We start from the raw sequence: 20,412 nt of genomic DNA, 5'->3' as shown, positions 1-20,412 counted from the left end.
CTGCAAAGGAAAAAAAGTATCAAGCTGAAAGGACAATGGTACCTATAAAGACCACAAACAATCTGTTATGTAGTGAAGGAGACAGTTTAAAGACTGGTAGTACCTGGAAAGGGGAGCATGTCCTTGAGCAGAGATTCCTTAACATCTAGTTATTTTGCTATGACAATATTTGTATTCTTTATGAACCTGAGCAATCTCATTAGCAATTTCTAAGGTATGTAATGAATACTAGTATATCAGGGTCTCTGAGAAAATTCAAAATCTCTTTGGGACAGTAAGTGAAGAGAAGCCTTGTAAGGTGGACTTTTTTTTGACTCATAAGCTTAGCCATCCAACTAATTAGCTTGGAGTTTAAGTTGGAGACTTAAATGACTTAAATTGCAGTGAAGATGTTCCCCATGTTGTAATTAGATGGGGAAATCCCTTACAGACTTCAACAATTCTAAGACAGTTAAAGATTATTTTTTGCCATATAGATTCACAAAACAATTTGATGTAATTTATAGAGATTTTTATGGCGTAGTTTGAACATTAATAGGGTTCTATTCATACCCATCTGGGAACATCCCATCTGGGAATCACCAAATGTTGCCAGTCATCAGTGATGCTCACATCTGAAATTCATGTTGCTGTGCTGGGCAATAATGCAAAGTCACAGACTCACTATGTAACATATGAGTGATTTAATATTATTATTATGCTGTAAATATTCTGTTACAGATGATATCTTCCATTTTCATGGCTGTACAAACCACTAGGTTCTACAATAAAGTTTGGGGTCAGCTAAAGCTGCATACCTGCTGCTTTAACATACCCCCAAATGTTATTGTTGGTGTGGAGAATTGCCAGTAACTTCTGACCTTGACCCTGTTCAGCCTTCTTTTTTTTTTTCTCCTTCCTGAGCTTTCTTCACTCTTTTAGAAACTTTTCAATATATTGTGCTAAACTGCAAGCATGACAGTTCAGCTTTGCAAGATCTTTCTAACAATAAAAAAACCCAAAAGATCTCTCTAAAACCTCTGGTTTATATTTCATTTTATTTGTCTTCTTTTATGAACAAATTACGAAATATACTTCATTCACAAATTGGAAATATTTACAATTTCTTTACAACAAGGCATTATTGAGGTTTTGATTTATGGCATTCTTAGAGCATTCTGTCTTTCAAAACAAAGACATCGGTGTTTTCAGCACACTGTTCATTTATACTCTGGATGTGAAATGGGAGCTTTTTGGAAGAGGAGTTTGCACTCTCTTTTGATATGATCTACTGGGAAAACTGAGGCAGGATGCATTCAAAATGTGAGGAGAGGGACTGTGCAGATGTGTTGCTGTACCATGCCATGATCTGAAGCCATCATATTAAACCAGATGCTGCTAAGTGGAGAGGAGAAAAAGATTCCCCTGAGCCATTCTTCCTCTGCCTTCTCTTTTGAGTGGGCTAAATGCAGTTCAGTTTATTTTTTTTTCTGATTTTTGAGTTTTCATGAGAGTAAGAGTCTTGTGAAGTCTTTTTCAAATACTATCACAATTCAGAAAGATTGTTCAGACAAAAAACTGAAGGAGAGTAGCCAGGAAGTGAATAAATATTGTATATCCGCAAAATGTTTAGGAGACAAATTTTGAACATGGTTCTAAAAGGGTTTTGCAAATGTGCTGGTCTGCAGTTGTGACATTTGAGCCATAAAAGCTAAGATAATTTCATTTTCTTAATTTCTTGGAGTCTATTTTTTTTCCTGAAGAAAATTCTAAAACCACTTCCTTCCATGGAACTTTAAAAAATTTCTTAATATACACTTCCATTATAAATCAGATGTGGGCCACCATTGCTTAGGTTGTCTGTCATTTCCTAGAACAAGAATAAAAAACATTAATTAAAATTAGAAGTATTGTAAGTATTGTTCAAAATTCAGTTATCTAAGGCTGTGATGAAATTTGAACAAACTCAGAATTTCGAACATTCAGAAACGCTTTACATTTTTATTTAGCTTAACCTTATTATAAAAAAAAATCAGACTTTTTCCTCCATAAATTAGGTACGTTTGAAAGCTGATAGATTCATTGATAGTGATTGAGTTAGACATTACACTCAGACCACATATAGAGCATTGACGGCATCTGTACTAGTTTGTGATGTTGTCCTTTGAAATTGCATCAACTCAAGCTTGTGTGCTAATCTACAAAAGAATGAAATGGTAGTTAAGTCTCTGTTTCCATTCAAACCTCTATCTGTGCCGACATGCTACAAACAGATGCCATTCAATGCTTGCTGAAATAGATATTTGGGAAGTAGATCTAGATCCAAACAGGATCTAAGGGTTTTAACTGCTTCATTTCCCTTGGGATGGGACAGATTTTAGTTTTCCCTTATTATGCCAGTCTACAATTTTTAGCCATTCAGGGATTGCTTCTCCAGTGGCAGGTGAGTCATCCCAGAGTAAGCTGACTGGCTCATGAGTCAGAATCCTAAAGCACCTAAACCAAGATTTGCTCAGGGATAGATTTTCTAACTCTCAAATTGAAATGCAAACAATACCCCCCTAGCAGCTGTCTAAGCACAGAGATGGCTACATTAGTTAAGCAGCTCCCTGATCTCCAAGGCTGCAAAGCCACATTGAGTTTATGGTTGGAACTACCTTATTCTGAGCAATCCCAGGCCTATTTCATACCAGATCAAATCTGGATGTAGAAATAAGTGATCTGCTGCTTATGTCCAATGACAGAGAACATTCAGCTATGGCAAGAGGAATGAGTACACATAAAAATGCAGCTTGGAGTACTTCTAAAATTGAAGTAGATGAGGTGCAGGTGCCAGTGCTGGACTAGTTCTAAAATAGCTGCATGATGACCAGAGGCTCTTCTCTGCATGGAAAGATTAAATTCACCTCTTCTTCCTCCTAGGTACACTTGGAGAAAAGATGGAATAAAAGGGATTTGTTTGTCCCCCTTCCTGTGGAAGCTTCTGTAAAAAATGAAGCAACATTCATTGGGCTAGACAGAGAGAGAGAGAAAAAGACAGAAAGAAAGAACCCAACTCTATAGCATAGTAGCTGAGATTTGTGGTAAAGAGAAGAAAATTATACTACCTGGTCTTTATTACTAGTCTTACTCCATCTCTCTCTTCTTTTAATCCACAATATTTGGCAAGCAGAGACCAGAACTCATAGTAAGATAAAGTGAAAAAGCACTGATGCCTCCTTTCTCAGGTGTTACCAGCTACATTTTAAAGCAAATCACAGGACTTAATTGTTCCCTTCACAGTTTTTGAAAGAAGGGATGTTCTAGTCTTCTCTACAATGTCACCAAACCAAGAAGCCTTGGCAATTAATACCCCCGAATCAAGCATAAGCTTCAGAGAAAATCAGGTGTGAAACTAATTTTGAGTATTTTCTACTACCCAGGTCTCCATTTGCAGATGATAGTGTTGGATGTTTTGGTATTGTGCCTTATTCTCCTCATATATTGAAGAGGAACATGCATGCCTAACACTGGACTATGGATCCCAGTTTGGGGGTTGTCTGGCACTATAATTTGCTAATTTGTGGGTTCCTAAAGCCTTTGTTGGATCTCCACTGAAGGTTTCTGTCAGCTGGGAAAGAGATCAAGAATACCAAAGCCAAAAGAGTCCAAGAATACCAATTATTAACTATCAGTCAGCCATATTTTGATAGTAGTGATCTGTCAGAAGGCTACTCATGAGTTTCCTTTTGTAAGTTTCATCACTTGAATTATCTGCAGACATCAGCTATTAGAATATCACCATAGTTTTGGAAAATATCAAACCCCATTTATTTTCCCCAATATTTCTATTTAAAAAAAATTAATTAAAAAATAAAAGGTGCTGAATTCAGGGAATGAAGGAGCACACAGATTAGAAGCAGAGTGAATCAATGGTGGCTACATCCAAATAAGAGTATTTGGATGCCTGTAACTAGGGTGAATATTTTAAATACTCAACTTACTTCCAGATTGCAGCGTTCACCACGTAGAGTTATGTCACTACCTGGAAGCACCATTTCTGCCTCAGAGTAACATCACAGCTTCAGCCAACTTTGATTAGCTGAAGCTATGACTTCCTCGTAGAGGTGGCCCTTCCTGAAGTGACATAACAACATGGTCGCTCCCTAGTGTTCAGCGTACCTTGGAGGTAACTCTGGTGTCGGGGGAATCACCGGGCAGCTGGGCAGGTCGGTTATTTCAATACCCCTCAATCTCTAATATAAATATAACAATTATACAATAAATATAGCACAAACAAATGCACATGCAGTACATGTCTACATTACTGTATATCAGTATAAATATACAATATAGTCATATATATATAACACTTCTAAGCTATTTTCTAAATTAGGGTCTAATTCAATGTAAGTTTTTGTGCCATGACCTAGTGTACTCAATCCTGCCAGCAGCAGGAAGTCTATGGGTCTAAGAAGTCCCAAGTCAGGCCATGTGTACATGCATACTTGGCTCTACAGCAGACATGCAGGAAGTTTGCCATCAGTGGGGCGCATCCCAGATCTGCTGAGAGTGTACAACAGGGTTGCCCTGCACATACATTGTGGCCCTTCACCCAGCATAAGTGGATACCTGGTAGTCCTTGCTGCTAAGTGTCAAAAAGCTCAGTTGGTCAATATGTTAGGAAAGTAGGCAGTGAACTACTGTTACACATAGTCATCCTCACCCCAAATTGATAGGGTTGGCAGCTTTTTTTGTTTTGAAAGGTTTTTTTCTTTCCAAGATGTTTCTTCTTCCTTTCCCTCTCTTCTCCCATCTTTGTCCTTGTTGAGACAAGTCTCTCTGAAAGTCAATATCTAGCCTTCCATCAGCAAGACCATCATATTTGCCTAATAGCTCATCAGAATTCTTCATTTTAAAATGAGATGGAGAAATGTATCTTGTCTGTTGATTTTATCACCCTGTTTTTTGTTACTGTTGTAACCTCTACTATTTAACTTTTTAAAATGTGTTTGACATCATCTTTTTAAAATGTTTCAAACATTTTAAAAATGTTTCAAACAATGTGTTTTTAAGACATATTTCAAACATCATCTAAGATTAATTCAGTTTATATTTCCACTTGGAGTCTCATCTCAGTTAAGAAACTAAATAGTGACAAGACATTTTTAACTGCTATATCACATTTTTTCAGGGAATTTGAAAACAATTCTACAGTCTGAGCGAACTAATCCTTTCTCTGCTCTCCAGAGGTTTCAGTAGACAACAGACTCTTGAACTTAATAGTAATGCAGAATTGCAGACTTGGAGGTTTACTTGAGCTGTCCACTTGACTTTTGTTCTTTTTTTTGCTCATTTCTCAAATGAAAGGCATTGGATAGATACTAAGTCCAAATGCAAAGCACAGGTTTACAGTGGACACTTAACTCCTCAAATATTATTCAGATCTGTTAAAACTAGGAGATGATTTCAAGAATTCCATTCCATTACTTGTTTTGATCCTATGTGCTCAGCTTTGGGAGCTTCAGTTTCAGCACCTGATTATATTCCTATACACCTGGGTAGGCTTCCTGTTAATACAGAAAGGAAGTAAATGCTCGGTGCTGCAAATGAGACCAGTTTGATTTAGGTGTCTAGATATGTCCTTAATGCTTAGGTTAAGTCACCTACATTTGTGAACTGTGGCTTTTCTGTTTAAATAACCCAATTTATAAGCTGAATACTTGGGAGAGTAAGAAATTGATTAAATCCTGGAAGCATGCAATGATGTGGTTACAGAAAGCTTTCTGTGCTTTTTTTACAGTACAAGATATGATAATTCATATTAATAAGGCTTCCAATTATTTAGGAGGTGCTATATTTAGCAGCTAAGCCCCTGAATAGCTATACAATGGAATTATGTTGAAAATGGATGTACTTCATTGAAATGGATGTACTGCAAATATACAGTACCTAAAAATAGCTCCATATAATGCAACATAATAAAGCTTACACAGAATGGCAGCATTTCATTTTCCAGAAGCTCTTTCTCATATAAAACTGAAAACTGAATACATCCCTTGCCAATTGTAAACGTTAACGCATACAGTAACATTTTGGGAGAAGCAGAACAAATAAGGGAGGACACACAACTCACTTTTTCTGCCATTTCATGGGAGTGATGCAATGAATGTTCCCTTTCAGAGAACATTCGCCTTTGTTCATAGCTGGCTAGCCGACAAGTGAGCCATGAAGAAAGGGTGCAACCACCAATTCCAATGCATGCAAGAGACATGGAGGCAAGATGCAAAGAATAGAGAGCAGATGACTTCTTTGTCAGAGCACGAAGAAATTGAAAATTTAAGATTCCTCCTATTAGTCCACAGATGCAACAGGCAGAAAAAAGTATCATCTGTCAGGAGAAACAAGAGAAGTTATGTCACAGTAATATTTTTCAGAGATAGATTAATGCATGTAAAATATAAGATAACCATAGTTTAATTCTTTGATAGCATCATTGACTGCAAAACACTGCACAGACCCTTGTTTTTAACTTTCTTAGCTCCCACATTGCTCCAAGGGAATATATTACCTTCTGGTATACTAGAGTTAAGGTTGATGTTGCATGTAAAAAAAGTTGAGTAAAATGAGTAGGTAAAGTTAAAACCTAATCAATGGAAGGACTGCTAGGACATAAAACTGATTTCCAGGTGTTCACACAAAACAGTAACATGACAGCAGGTGTCGTGATTTTCTATTGTGCAGTTTATCACCTTGTCTCAGGAGTGAATGCCTCATGTATTTGTAGTGAATCTCTTTTGCTTTGTGTGCATTCTGACTGTGCCTCTCGCTCAGTTATAATTTATTCAGTCAGATAGCAGATTGGAGGCTTTCTGCAGCTTTTGTGGGGTCTTTGAAACTGTTCAAGATGAATGTGCTGGTCAAAGAAGCAAAAGAAACAACAAAGAAATTTGTGAAGCTGTTTTACAGAAGGTCAGTTTGATGACAGATTTTAACTTGACTAAAATGTTCCGGGGAATTTTAGAAATCTGTGAAACAGGCTGCAATCAATGAGACATTTTTAAGCACCTCCTATTACTTTTAGTCACAAAAATGTTACTCTGATTCAGGATGTGTATTAACCTCAAATGATTCAGGAGAAAAAGACCTTATGGAGACAGTGTTAAATGATTGTCTTATTCACTTCCCTTTGTACTGCTGACCTGTCAGATGATGATCTAGATGGGCCTTTAATGTTTCTTGATATGGCTTTGTATATGTACTTATCAACTGTGGCAGCAGAAATTCATGGAGCCTTACAGACTACTTCTGTAGAAAAGTACTACAACTAGGATGAGAATTTCCTCAGGAATGTGGCATTGAGGATGTATATTGCAGTCCACTGGAAAGTGACTATTCCGTGAGACCTCTGAAACAGATGGCTTTTAGAAACTGGTTATGGAACACATGTTTTAAGAAATGGGACTGTCATTTTAACAGACTTTAGGATAACTCATTGATATTAAAAAATAATTAGAGAGAACTTTTGATTCCCATCACACTTATGCTTGTTTAATGTGACTTCCATCTGTATGTGGCAGAATAATCAAGCTGACAGAATATTAGGACTGGCATTATCAATTACAATAAGATCATGTCTTTATAACATAGAGTTCTGCTGTGTCTTGTGGAGCAATAATATCATTTTGCTGCAGTCAGAGAATGACTGTACGTGAAGAGATATCTTCCATCACTTTAAAACTTACCTTCATGTGTTTCAGATTGCTAAACAAACTTGCTAAACACTTAACAGCTATGATATCTAGAAACAAACTTGGCCAGCAGCCTTATTGAGATGGCAAACCAATGCTGGTTTTTGAAGGAGAGAACATACAGTCCAGTGACATTATTGAGAAACATTTATTGACTTGACATAAATCTATGTCAAGTGATTTCCAATCAAAGCTTATCCATATACAGATAAATAGGGATGTATGGCTTAAATAGCATGACCTACATAGGCCATTTCAGAACTGCCTTGTTTTTTGTGACTATTCCAAAGTGCTGATTGCTTTTTTTAGATTGCCAACTTGTAACTTTTCTAATTATTTATCAAAAACCCTTGGATGCAGAAAACCCCCAGTAAAGAGTTCAAATTAGATAAGGAAGCCTTTCAAATACTTAAGTGTTGTGGATTCAGTGGAAAAACTTACAACAAGTCCAGATTTTTTTTTGGCACACAATATTCCGCATACACCGCAAAGCAGGAACTGCAAAAAACAAGAAACCAATTATTTCATCATTTAAGGTACCTAGTTCAAATCCCACTGTGTGGCAGTGGTGGTGACCACAGTTTAGGTAATAGTTACAGTTGTCAGAATTTTTTTCACAAACCTTATGTTTCAGGAGGTTGTAACTCAACCATAAACACTCTTATTGGATAAGAAACTGGAATGAGAAGTCCAAGTGACCATAATAACTCAAGAAAGAAAAGAAAGAAAATCTGAATTTTAAGCTGCTTAGGTAAACAAGTTGGAAAAAAATCTCCAGTGTTGCAAGCATAAAATGCCTTTTTACTGTTTTCTTTTTGTCTCAGAAGAATTTAGCAAGGTACTAGTCAGTGATCCAAATCATCTACTTCTAAGCATAGCATTGGGACTTAATGCCCTGATCCTACCATCTGAACCATCTGAAGAATCACATATGGATTGTTGTCTTCAAGACAGCGGAACTCTGGGCAAGAATATAATTCAGTAATGTCTGTGGGTGCAGGTGTAAATATCAGTACGTCTGTTGGTGTAACTACTCTGGGCATGCAGAAAGATCTGCTTCAGACTCTTGATAGCTCAATATGCAAGAGAGAGCATGAAAGTATCTGTATTTTTTTTTATGTCATTTCCTCACACAAACTGATTTTGTAATTGTAGCATCAAGCATTAGGCAAAAATTAATTACCAAAACCAGAAAAAACAGCTGATAAAAATATATGATAATGCTTAATAGTGACCTCTGTCAAAGACCAGTGATGTCCTCTGATGTCTTTTTCCTCTTAAAGAAAAATTTAATGAGGAAAACAATGAATAGTCCCCAGGGGAGCAGTCAGGGTAGGAACTACAGTAGTTGTATGAAAGAAATAAGGCCTTTTCCAAATGTTAGAAATACTGTCAAAAAAAAATCCTTGATGCCTCATAAAGTCCTTTATAAAGAAATCTATGCTACTTATTTTCAATAAAGATAACCCTACTCCCCCATTGGGAAGTAATTTTGTAGTTTTAAAAATGGATTTTTCCATACTATTTCTGCATTGAGATGGTATTTCTAGTAAAATAGATGGTATTTCTAGTAAAATGCTTGACCCTGATTTAGAATTAAATCACAGAAGAGACTTAAGAGATTCTATAAAGGATTCAGGGTCTGTGTAATATATTACAGGTACTTCTTATTTACAGTCTAAAATTTTGCAAATTAACTATTTCGGTTGAGGAGTTGCTTTAACTCATAGTTTATCCCTCTCTAACTAAAGTAGTTCATGTGTATCGCTAAGTGTAAGCCTTGAGGCTTTTTACTCTGACTTAGACCCATGAAAATAGTTCCCCATAATGAATGTGGATAAATTGTGTATGTTATTTGCCTTTATACTAAGCATGGGATGTGAATTTAATACCAATCAGATTATAGAGAGGGCTGGGTCACATGGACCATGGTGCTGAATGGCTCAGGACATACTAGAAGGCACAACTGGTAATTGCTGCTAGAACCCACTGACTGGAATAACAATAAAATAAAACGCTTTCCCACAGGCAAAGAAGATTTCAGTTCATCACATCTTCTTTGTAAGTGGTCACTCAGGCTTTCTGTGAAGTTCTGGGGTTTTACTCCCAGTCCTGCCATTGCAGATAGCTTTCAACTGAAGGCATGCTTCAGATTTTCACACATCATGTTTTGTATTTCTCAAAATGCAGAAACCTCAAATGAAATTTGTTGAAGACATCTTTGTAATTAAGTTCTATTCAGTCAGATGGATAAAGTGGATTAATAATATATTTCCTCTCTGTAGTGATTGAATAGAATTGAAAGGAAATTTTTGTATATAGAAAAATTAATTAGTGTTGGAAGAGATCATCATAGATAGTTTTAACTTGTTAACTAGTTAAAAAACTGTGATTTTGATAATTTACCTTCAAAGCTGAAGGAGTATGAAAGGGAAGGTCACCCATTTTTTCAGGAAAGCTTTAATTCTGCTCCAGTTTGAGTCAATGAAGCTAATCTACAAACCTTAAGATATCAGCTTCTCAAAACAAGGGGTGACTATTCCATTTAAAGCATCTGACTACCTGGAGTAAAGATCTGGATGCAGTAGTTAAATCTAGATTAAATTTGCTAATGATACTAGACTAGGAGATACCATGGACTATTAAGTGTAGAGAGGCCTTACAGAGAGATGTGAATAGACCTGAGAGCTGGGTAATTACCAACCATGTGAGATTTAACAAGAGTAAGTGCCGGATTCTGCACCTAGGACAGTGTAATCCTGGCTATACATAAATACTGGGGGTCAAGAGATTGGAAAGCAGCCACAGGGAAAGAGATCTGGGTGTCTGGCTTGGTGACAAATTGAATGTCAGTCAGCAGTGCCCTGGCAGCAAAAAAGGCCAACCACACCCTGGAGTACATCAAGAACAGCATCCCCAGCTGGTGGAGGGAAGTGATTGTCCTGCTCTATTCTGCTCTGTTGCAGCTCCTTCTTGAGCATTGTGTGCTGAGATGGATTCCTCAGTATCAGAAAAGCATCAAACTGTTAGAGTGTGTCCAGAAGAGGATGACCAAGATGGTGAAAGGCCTCAAGGGCAAGACTTACGAGGAGCAGCTGAGGTCATTTGGTTTGATCAGACTGAAGAAGAGAAGGCTGAGGGATGACCTCTACACAGTCTACACCTTTCTCAAGGCAAGCAGCGGAGGGAGAGGTGCTGATCTCTCTTTGATGATCAATGATAGGGCACAAGGCAATGGAGTGAAGTTTCATCAGAAGAAGGTTCTTTGCTGCGAGGATGGTCAGTCACTGGAACGGGCTGCCCAGGAAAGGGATCATGGCACCAAGTCTTTCAGAGGACAAGGAGCACTCTGAATGCTGCTATTAATCATATGATTCGGTGTTAGATAGTCCTGCAAGGAGCATGGAGTTGGACTTGGTGATCTTTATGGGTCTTTTACAAGTTGAGAAATTCTATGATTTTATGATAATATTGTATTGTGTCATGTATACTCTGTATGTATTTTCTCTCTCTACATCTACAGTATTTGTACATATAGGCAAGGAATAACATGTTCCATAGTTAAAGAGCTAAAAGAGTTCTTTGTATTCTTACTTAGAGGAATTGGATATTAATGTTTTCTCCACATTCTTCTGTTTAATCTTGAGGTCATGCTGAAGTTTTATAATCCGTATGGCTATGAGATAAACAAGTTGTGAAACCAAATGCACTCAAGTGCCTGATTATGTTAAAAAACCTTGGAAGTAAAGCATTCGGGCAGTAGCAAAGGATTAATGCTATTTAGGTTGGGGTTTTTTTTAAGATGACAGTGTATTGCATTCATAGAGAAAAGGATTGCCCAAAACCCAGTATGGATATTTATTTATGTCAGCATGCATTTTGCAATTAAAACCAACGAATTACTTTGTGCCACAGGGTCAGGCAATTTTACCTCATGTAAAGCTTTGAAACTTCTGAGCCAAGTTTACAACTCTCTTCTAAGGCTGATTCACTGAAAACAGTGGAAGCCTGCTCTATGAAGAGAGTATTAGTAATACTCATGGCTCAGGAACAGTGCTTATGTAGTTTCTTTAGCCAAGATTTTCAATGTGGAGACATCTGGAACGGTTAGGATTTCACTGAGGTATTATGTGACACTATTCTCTGCTTTTTGATAGCGTAGAGACTAAACACTTTGGGGGGGGGGGGGCTTTTTTTTGGGTTTGGTATTTTTATTTGAGTTTTTTTGGGGGGGAGGGGTTGTTTTTTGTTGCTGTTGTTGTGATGCTATAAGAATTGCCTATAAAATTTTTGATGTCTCAGTGTTGTGATCAGCAGCAGGGAAAAGTGGATGGAAGAAACTACACTGGCTCTTTGTACCAGAAGAAGGATGAGGTAAAAATCAGATTGAAAGTGTATTTTACTTAGAATCTTCTATTTTATAATACTGCCAACTGGAATGCAGCCATCAGGGGCTCTATTGTCTTGACACTCTCTCTGTTCTTGGCTATTTTGAAAGACTTCATGTCAATATGTTATAACAGTAAAACTTGGTTTGTAACTGTTGAGCTACTCTACAGTTTACCCTTGACTAACTAATACTGTCATGGTGAGGACTTGCTCCTTTCTACTTGATCATTGATTATCCTTAATACCTTTTTACCAGCCAATCTCATGGACTCTTTAAATGTAGTTGCATTTTCTAACTATGTATTCTCTAACCATGTAACCTAACTTACCTGAGGTAAGTTAGGCAAATGGACGTATACTGCAAATACAGTAAATCAGGAGTGGAAAAGAAATATATCACTGAAGATAAGCTTCTGGTAAAGAATGCTCAGTTGTTCAAGTGTTCAGAACTCATGCAGAGAATAAAGCTAAAAATTTTTATTAAGGATAAGCTAAGAAAATAAGCCCTACAAAATGCCCTGGAAGCCAGAGAGAGAACTTCAGCTGGAACTTTTTTAAACAGGTGTCTTATTGTTTGACTTACATTTTAATTATTATTCATAATTTAAAAAATCATAAATGCTAAAAGACTGAAAGGCTCACTTAAAAACCTACACAGATCACAAATTACACCCAGACCCTATTGATTATAGGGTTACTTTTGGTTGCAGACTTATTCATACCTCCTATACATACATGATGTTTTGTGTCAAGACTAGCAGAGAAATCTTGCATTGAAACTGATGGCGCAAGTCCAGAGAAGGGACAGGAAGTTGGTAAGAGGGCAGGAGCACCTCCCTTAAGAAGTTAGGTGGGGAAACTTTGGGCTGTTCAAACTAGAAGAAGAGAAGGCTCAGAGATTCACAGATAGACAGAATATTCCGAGTTGGAAGGGACACACAATATCACTGAGTTTGCATGGAGACCTCCTAGCAATCTTCCAATATCTGGGAAGCTGGAGAGGGATTCTTCATCAGGAACTGTAGTTACAGGACAAGGAGTAAAGAGGTAACTGGAAGAGGGGAAATTTAGGCTAGATGTTAGGAAGAGATTCATTCCTGTGAGGGTGATGAGGCACTGGAACAGGTTGCCCAGAGAGGCTGTGGGTGACCAAACCCTGGCAATGTTGCAGGCCAGGTTATACAAGGCCTTAAGCAACCTGGTTTGGTAGGAGGTGTTACTGCCCATGGCAGGGACAGTTGGGACTAGATGATCTTTAGGGTCTCTTCCAATCCTTATTGTATGATTCTGTCATTCTATGAGTTTATGAGAATATATCATCAAGGGGTTATACAGGGGCATAACCCCTCTTGGGTGAATGGTAAAAAAAATCCACAGAAAGGTACTACAAAGCACAAAAGCTACTCAGAGACTGAGTGCCTCAATCCCACTTTCAGTGATGGTTTACGATGGGCCCACCAAAGTCAGAGTTGCTCTGATAGCACCAGTGTGATTGCAAGGTGATTACGCAGTAGTGTCTGTTTGTGGTGGTTTTGTCATTCACACTGCAGCCGTACCTGCTAATGTTCCATACGCATATTGGAAAATGTCTCTTTTTGTCTGTTGAACTTTGGAAAAGAACCCCAAAGACCTCCCAGAAAAGGAGAATGTTTCTTTTGAGACTGCTTTAATTTACTTTATATTGAATATTGCCTGGAAACAAAACCTCAGATCCAAAACCCCATAAATTTTGGTAAGAAGGCTAAAATCTTAATTTATATTCAAGTTCTGTGGTTTGGATCCATCCCTATTTCATATTTTCTGGAACAAAAGACTTGGCTTCTTTCGTTTCCTTCTGGAAAATGGGTACTTTGTCCCTGGTAGTCTAAAAAAGATTCAGTTTTAGTTAATCCGCAGGAAGCCAAATATTTGTTTCTTTTCACCATGCAGAAGAAAAGGAACTATTTTTACTTTATATCTTGAAGCTAAGAAACATTTCTGTCTTTTATTTTGAAAAGACAAAAGCAATGGTGAGTGTAATTCCCTTGAAAAAATGAAAACTGCTCATAGAAAAGTTTCCTGGACACAGGCTGAACAAAGTAGTAGAGAAAACCTGTTGAATATAAGGACAGCTTGATCCCTAGTCATTGTCCATGACAAAAAAAGACAGCTAAACTGAATACACTGCATGGGAAATCCTCTGTGGGTCATCCATATGTATCTGATGAAACTGAGGAAGGGAAATCATTCCAAAATGGAATGTAACACAGTGAAAATGCCGCTGTATCATACCAACTCAAACGACCCTCTACTTGGAAGACTAAACCATCAAGACAGAATTAAAAGCTTCACTTTTATATACTCTTGTCAGGTAGTTAACGAGACAATTCTGTGTTTTACACTAAAGCTGCATAAGCATGTGACTTCCAGAACAATAACCAGGAATTTGAAATTAGTAATGTAAAGGAAGAAAGATTCTATTTAATAATATTGTTTCAGCTCCGTCCAAATGAGAAAAAAGCTGAAATCCCTAATGGATGAATTAAGCAGAAGAGATATCTCTAATTGTAACTCTTATTCAAAGCAGTATTTCAGAACAAGGATTAAATGTTCTTAGCACAGACATAAAGGGCACAGAATCTACTCATGAAAACAAAGACATCAAACTAAATAAAAATTACAACAGGCAAGAAGATCAAGCCTAGGTACCAGGTTTGCCTATTACCTCCACAGAGAAACAAAATAATCTTCTGCAAAAAGAGGATGGAATCTTCTAATGATGTTGTTGTCCCATGCAAGTGATTGTAGGGACAGGAAGGTCTAGGTGGCTGAAAGGTATCCAGACACAGAACCAGAAGCAACAGCATTGCCAAAACCCAACTTTGTGTCCCACCAAATCTGTCATGAGGAGAGAGGCGGCTCTGTTATAACTGAGGCATAGTGTTAAATAATACCTAATCTGAGTCAATATCTTGTCTGGCAGTGTGCTATTGGGTCTTATCAGATCAGGTGCTGCTACACTTCCCACTGATTCAAGCCATATGCAAGCAGCATAAATTCTATCCCAGGCCCTGTGATTAGTGTTTCCACTTATCTGGTTATAGACCTACAGAGATGCTTTAAAAATGGGGAATGGTTTTTAGAAACAATCAAGGAAATTAAGAAGTGTGTTTCTGAATCTGACATCAGTGATTCAAAAAACCTTCATCCAGCTCTAAAAACACTTAAAATCTCAGCACAAAATAATAATGTTTACTTTTTGTTTGTTTAGAGCCTATCAGAAAAACAAATAAAAAGAATGCTTTTTGTTTGTTTTGTATCAAGCATTTGGTTTAGAGTGTGACTGCTGACATCTCAAAAAAGTAATAAATGAAAGATTATTCTCTGCAGGTGAACTACAGTCTTATAGTAGTAAAACATTTAAGCATATGCTTAAGTCAGTCTATATTCAGCAGATCCTCTAAATACAACACAGGAGCTAGATGGAACTTCTTCCAGGTTTGTCTGTGCCTCTGGAATCTCCAAATGACAAAAAAAACCCTACTGAAATATCTCAGCTGAATTCAGTGAATTGTCCTGGCTCCATGCAATGCAAGAAGCTTCCACCCTTGGTATGTCCTTCCCTATCTATAGGTACAGAACTCTTTCCAGCTTCTACTGAGCTCACTGAAAGTCCTGTGATTAATTTCATCACGAGTGGGAGCCAGACAGAAATACAGTCAGTTTGATGAAAATGCAATACATATGTTAAAATAAAGTAGGATCTGCATTTTGTCTTATTGCTAAACAATAATGTGATTTTTTTGTGCTGTTTTTGAAAAAAAAAAATAAAATTTGACTATTCTTTCCAAAGGAAACTTGGCAACAGTGAAACCTAGATGTAAAATCTAGTGGTTTAAATTTTCAGGCCACCAACATTGATTTAACAGTCTAAAAAGGTTTTCTTGCCCTGGGAAAGTCCATACAGACTGACACTTATTCTTTTCCTTCAAATCTTGGATAAAAAAAAATAAAGTAATTTAAATCAAATATTTCAAGTGCCAACTTGGAACAAATTTCTGTAGCCAAATGCAGATTTTTAATGGACAGACAGACTTCCACTGTGATAAAATCCCAAATCATGGAAACAGTAATTCTGCCTCTGTCTACAGACAGACAAATAGACCAACATACAGAAAGTGCATATCTCTCAAATACATTCAGATATTTGCCTTTATAAGGGGAGAAATTATTACTCTTGAGAGGCATAGCCATAAGTGAATCATCGAGTATCTCTCTCACATATGAAGATAGATGGCATATTTGTCTAAAGATGTGGCTTTTGTCTCTCATTCTCTCTCTCTGTATGAGGGAGACTCATTTACAGCAAGGATTTATTCACCACTGCAGAATAAATGAGGATAAATTACACAAATGTATGTGTGTGTGAATATCTATTCACTACGCATAGTGAGAGTGATGAAACCACTGTGTTCTAAATATAGATGGGGAAGTATGTGACCATTAAAAAAAAAAAACTGTGAATACTTTTTGCTTGATTATCTTCTGACTTATGTTGTTTGTGCAAAAGCCTTTGCTATGGATGCTGTCATTCTTACTATGTTTATTGTTAGTGGTTCAGCGTTCTCATTGGTTGAATTATTCTATAGTACGTCATATAACTGAATTGGAATGGTGGATTTCAGAAATATCCCTCAGTTTCTGGGAAACAAAAAATCTGGGAGACACTGATTACAGCCCGTAGAATAGTTTATCCCAACACAAACAACAAACAGAAAGAAAATTTAGAAATCAACAATGTGTGCACTTTAGGGTATTTGAGACTATTTTTATTGTGGGCTTGGTTTTGATTTTAGCATTTTTTTGCAATTTAACAGGCATGGCCTATTTTAAAAAGAACAGATTGGTGATGATGTAAATTATATAGTTGTCTCCACATGCTCCAGATAATTTGAGAAGACAGTCACACCTTCAGTTGTTTTCTTATGGCTACTTTTTAAACAACCTGTACTATTTAATGAAATTCAACTCCAATGAGAACAACATATTTGAAACTTCATTTTTTCCCATTTTAATGTATTTTTTGATATAGACATTGCCTAGGTTTTCAATTTCTTCATTCTGGTGTACTCTACTTTCCCTGGCTTGCTTATACATAAAGCAGGGCTTGCAATGATCAGGGTACTTCAGCCCATGCTTAACTTCACTTGTATCCATAATGCTATGGATGAAATTCACATGGTTAAAATTAGTATGTTAGTAAATTATCTGTCTGAATGGAGGCAGTGAACAATAACAACTCTTTTAATAGAGAAGCTGATGTTTGTCAAGTGTAAAGCATCATAAGGAGGCAAGTATAGAAGATAGAATGTGCATGATTTTTAAGATGCCCAAATTTTAGGAATTCAGGTTAAGGTTTCCATGGTGATGCTGTCTTCATCTACTTCTATATGAACTTGGGTCTCTGCTGAGTTCCACCCACATAAAAGGCTAGAACAGGGTCAAAGGTTTTCTGTGCATTTCCAAGGAAATTGCAACAGGAGGAATGACACTGTTCAACTTAAGTGTTTTGTATCTAAGATGTCAAAGAATTAGTTTTTCTTTAATGTCCCCTTCTTTTCCTTAGTGTTCACTTCTCAGAGGAAAACCCTGACTCAAAGGTGTGAATTGGAAAAAAATAACATATTTTATGCAAGACATATCCTTTAATACAGGCAACATGAGCTCAGTGTAAGCTACAGTGAGCAGAAAGGAGGCTTATGCCACTTCTGCAGCAGGACAGTCCTGAGGATTGTCCAAACAAACCTTTTTCCAGTTTAAATTTGAAAGTAGTTACCCATGACCCCAAGTATCCTTGGGGAACAGTAAATCTCTGGCCCCTTTCTTGGCCTGCCTGCCTCACCTGCTAGTCCCCTAGTCAGAAGAATGCAGCCTAACAGTTTGAACTCTTGGAGTAGTACAAAGAGAGTGGTATAATGGTGACAATTGAGACTACAGATCTTTAGGTCAAGGAAAAGTAAGTCAGCCTTTAGAAACATGTCACCCCACTCTGCACGTCACTTTGACTTTCTGATTTCCTCTGCTACTTTTTCTTCTTCCACTTTGCATTTTCTTTGAGGCCTCTCTCTGCCTATTCAACCTGCAGTTTTTGCTCCCTTTGCCCACTTGTTACATTTGCAAACAAGTCCCTTTGGGTTACCTTCCATGCCTCTGCACTCACATGTAAGAATAATTTCCTATAAATATCTGCAAAACCTCTTCACTGTCCTCTGTCTTATTGCTCTCTAAAACTCTACCTATGAACAGCTCTAAATCAGCCAGACTTCTGGTGTGTTAATGCAACCACCTGTTATTCCACTCAGTTTTGGTTTGTTTTTTCTTCATACTCGTTTACACCCTTTTACGCTGTATCTGTCTCTTTCTACGATTATAAAGTTCTTGGAAGCCAACATCTAATATAACAGAATCTTAATCTATGTCTAGTACAAACTCCAGGGTAATAGCTTAAAAATGAATGAGGCAGTTATGCAGGAATTGTGCATTGTCATGAAATTATATCAGCTGTGATAGCATTGTCACAAAGTGCATAAAATACCACTGCATAAAACACTGATCTCACTGATTGATAAAAACTCTTTGACCTCAGTAAAACCCAGGAAACTGGCCTTTACCATTAGATCTTCAGACAGACATGTGGTTTTAACTAATTTTTTTCTTCATTAAGAATGATCAGAAACCTCCCTTTTTGAAGTGATTTTGATAATATCATTACCTGTTGGCCTGGTAATATCATTACCTGTCTGATCTAGTCTTCTTTTTCATTTCTCACCTACCTGTTCTGCAGTGCAGAATTATGAGTGCTTATATACTGCCAAAAATATTTATCACTGATGTCAATAATCAATAATTATTGACAGTGAGAATATTACATGGAGCACTTTGTCTGAATTAATCTATAAATTAGAGGAGGTTATGCTGGTGAATAATCAAGAATGTTTTACATTTATCATGTTATCTGAAGCTAAGCAAACAATCCTTATAGAAATACTGCTGTACAATACAAGCTGGCCACAACCAGCTTTGGACTTCAAAAATGCCCACTCATGTTTAGACTGAATATTCAACATTTCCTATTCTTTGTTTCATAAATATAAATAAACATTTGGAGGAAAATTCTTCCTGGAAACATGCATATCTCAAACTGGAAAAATAAGAAACATTTTTGAGAAGTAAAAAATGCTCTGTGATATGAACATGCTGCTTCTATTAACCCATTACTGGGTTTTCATTTTTTTTGTTCATTTTACAAGAAGCTTGGGGCACCCAGTACATGAGAACATCTTTCTCCTTTTCTTTCCCAATGTCTCTTTCTATTTTTCCTCCAAAAACTCAGGACTCAGCTGGCATACCCTTGACATTAATTCAAAGCACCTTTTGACAATCTCCTCATCATGGTCAGGGCTGTTCTTTTAAAAAAGCAGAACTCACAATCAATTTAAAGACCGTAAGCTATGGCCCGGGTTTCACGCGAAGCATCGAGCTTTCCCAGGTGTGAGAAGGGGTTCAGAGAAAGTTCAATTGCTCACAGCAAGACTGAAAAATGGAAAGGAGCGAGAAAGAAGAGGTCTCCCCCCCGCCCATGACACGTACATCTGTCCCCGCCGTGCCTCCCCCTCGCCCCACGACTCTGCAGACCGTACCCCAAGCACATCGGAAATGGAGCCGGCGAGGTCGGCGCAGCATGCACTCGCGGGAGGGAAAGGAAGGGAAGGGAAGGGAAGGGAAAAGGGGATGCCTTCGCACGGTCGGATCATCACCATAAAGAGTTAAAGAGAGAGTGAAATGGCTAACGTACACACACCCCGCTCCATACCGGAGAAGAGTCTCCCAGCTGAGGTTTATGCTCTGTGAGGACCAGGCTGAAACTGACCGCCCCCACGGCCACGCTGGACACCCCTAACCCTATCTCCAGCACGGAGAGCACCAGGAGGCTCCCGATGATCTGGCTGCTGGTGCACATCCTCCCTCGGTCATCCTTCCTTCCCGATCAGCCGGGGAAACCGCGCATCCTCCTCCTCCTCCTCCTCGGGCGCTCCCGTGGCCCTAAGTCGCCCCCAAACTTTTCTTCCTTCGCAGGCAGCCGGGGCGGAGCGGCTCATCCGCGGCCGGCGGGCGCTACCGAGGGTCGGCGGGGCGGCCCCGGCGCCGCCGGGCCCCGCGCAGGCAGCGCCGCGCCGGCCCCGAGCGCGGCCCCGAGCGCGGCCCCGGCGCGGCCCCGAGCGCGGCCCCGGCGCGGCCCCGAGCGTGGCCCCGAGCGCGGCCCCGGGGCGGCCCC

The 20,412-nt window shown here is 38.3% G+C and overlaps 1 protein-coding gene across 9 annotated transcripts; it reads right to left on the bottom strand.

Moving 5' to 3' along the window:
• Nucleotides 1-1,018: 1,018 nt before the first annotated feature.
• On the bottom strand, nt 1,019-20,358 carry TMEM196 (transmembrane protein 196). Of its 9 annotated transcripts, none has more exons than XR_011005182.1 (5): nt 19,933-20,354; nt 8,151-8,207; nt 6,095-6,349; nt 3,963-4,214; nt 1,019-1,849 (listed from the first exon to the last, which is right to left on the bottom strand). XR_011005182.1 is itself a non-coding variant. In XM_068209383.1 (5 exons), the coding sequence occupies exons 1-5, from the start codon at nt 20,095-20,097 to the stop codon at nt 1,843-1,845; spliced, it is 558 nt and encodes a 185-aa protein (XP_068065484.1). In that variant the 5' UTR covers nt 20,098-20,354; the 3' UTR covers nt 1,019-1,842. The 9 variants fall into 9 exon arrangements, 8 of the variants coding, with proteins under 8 accessions (XP_068065484.1, XP_068065495.1, XP_068065504.1 ...); XM_068209383.1 differs by having other exon boundaries at nt 4,141-4,214; XM_068209394.1 differs by having other exon boundaries at nt 4,141-4,214; nt 19,939-20,354.
• Between the last annotated feature and the right edge of the window lie 54 nt (nt 20,359-20,412).

The sequence above is a fragment of the Anomalospiza imberbis genome, chromosome 1 (assembly GCF_031753505.1).
Source record: "Anomalospiza imberbis isolate Cuckoo-Finch-1a 21T00152 chromosome 1, ASM3175350v1, whole genome shotgun sequence".
Lineage (NCBI taxonomy): Eukaryota > Metazoa > Chordata > Aves > Passeriformes > Viduidae > Anomalospiza > Anomalospiza imberbis.
Note: the sequence above shows the minus strand (reverse complement) of the source record. Positions and strands in the feature narration are given on the sequence as shown.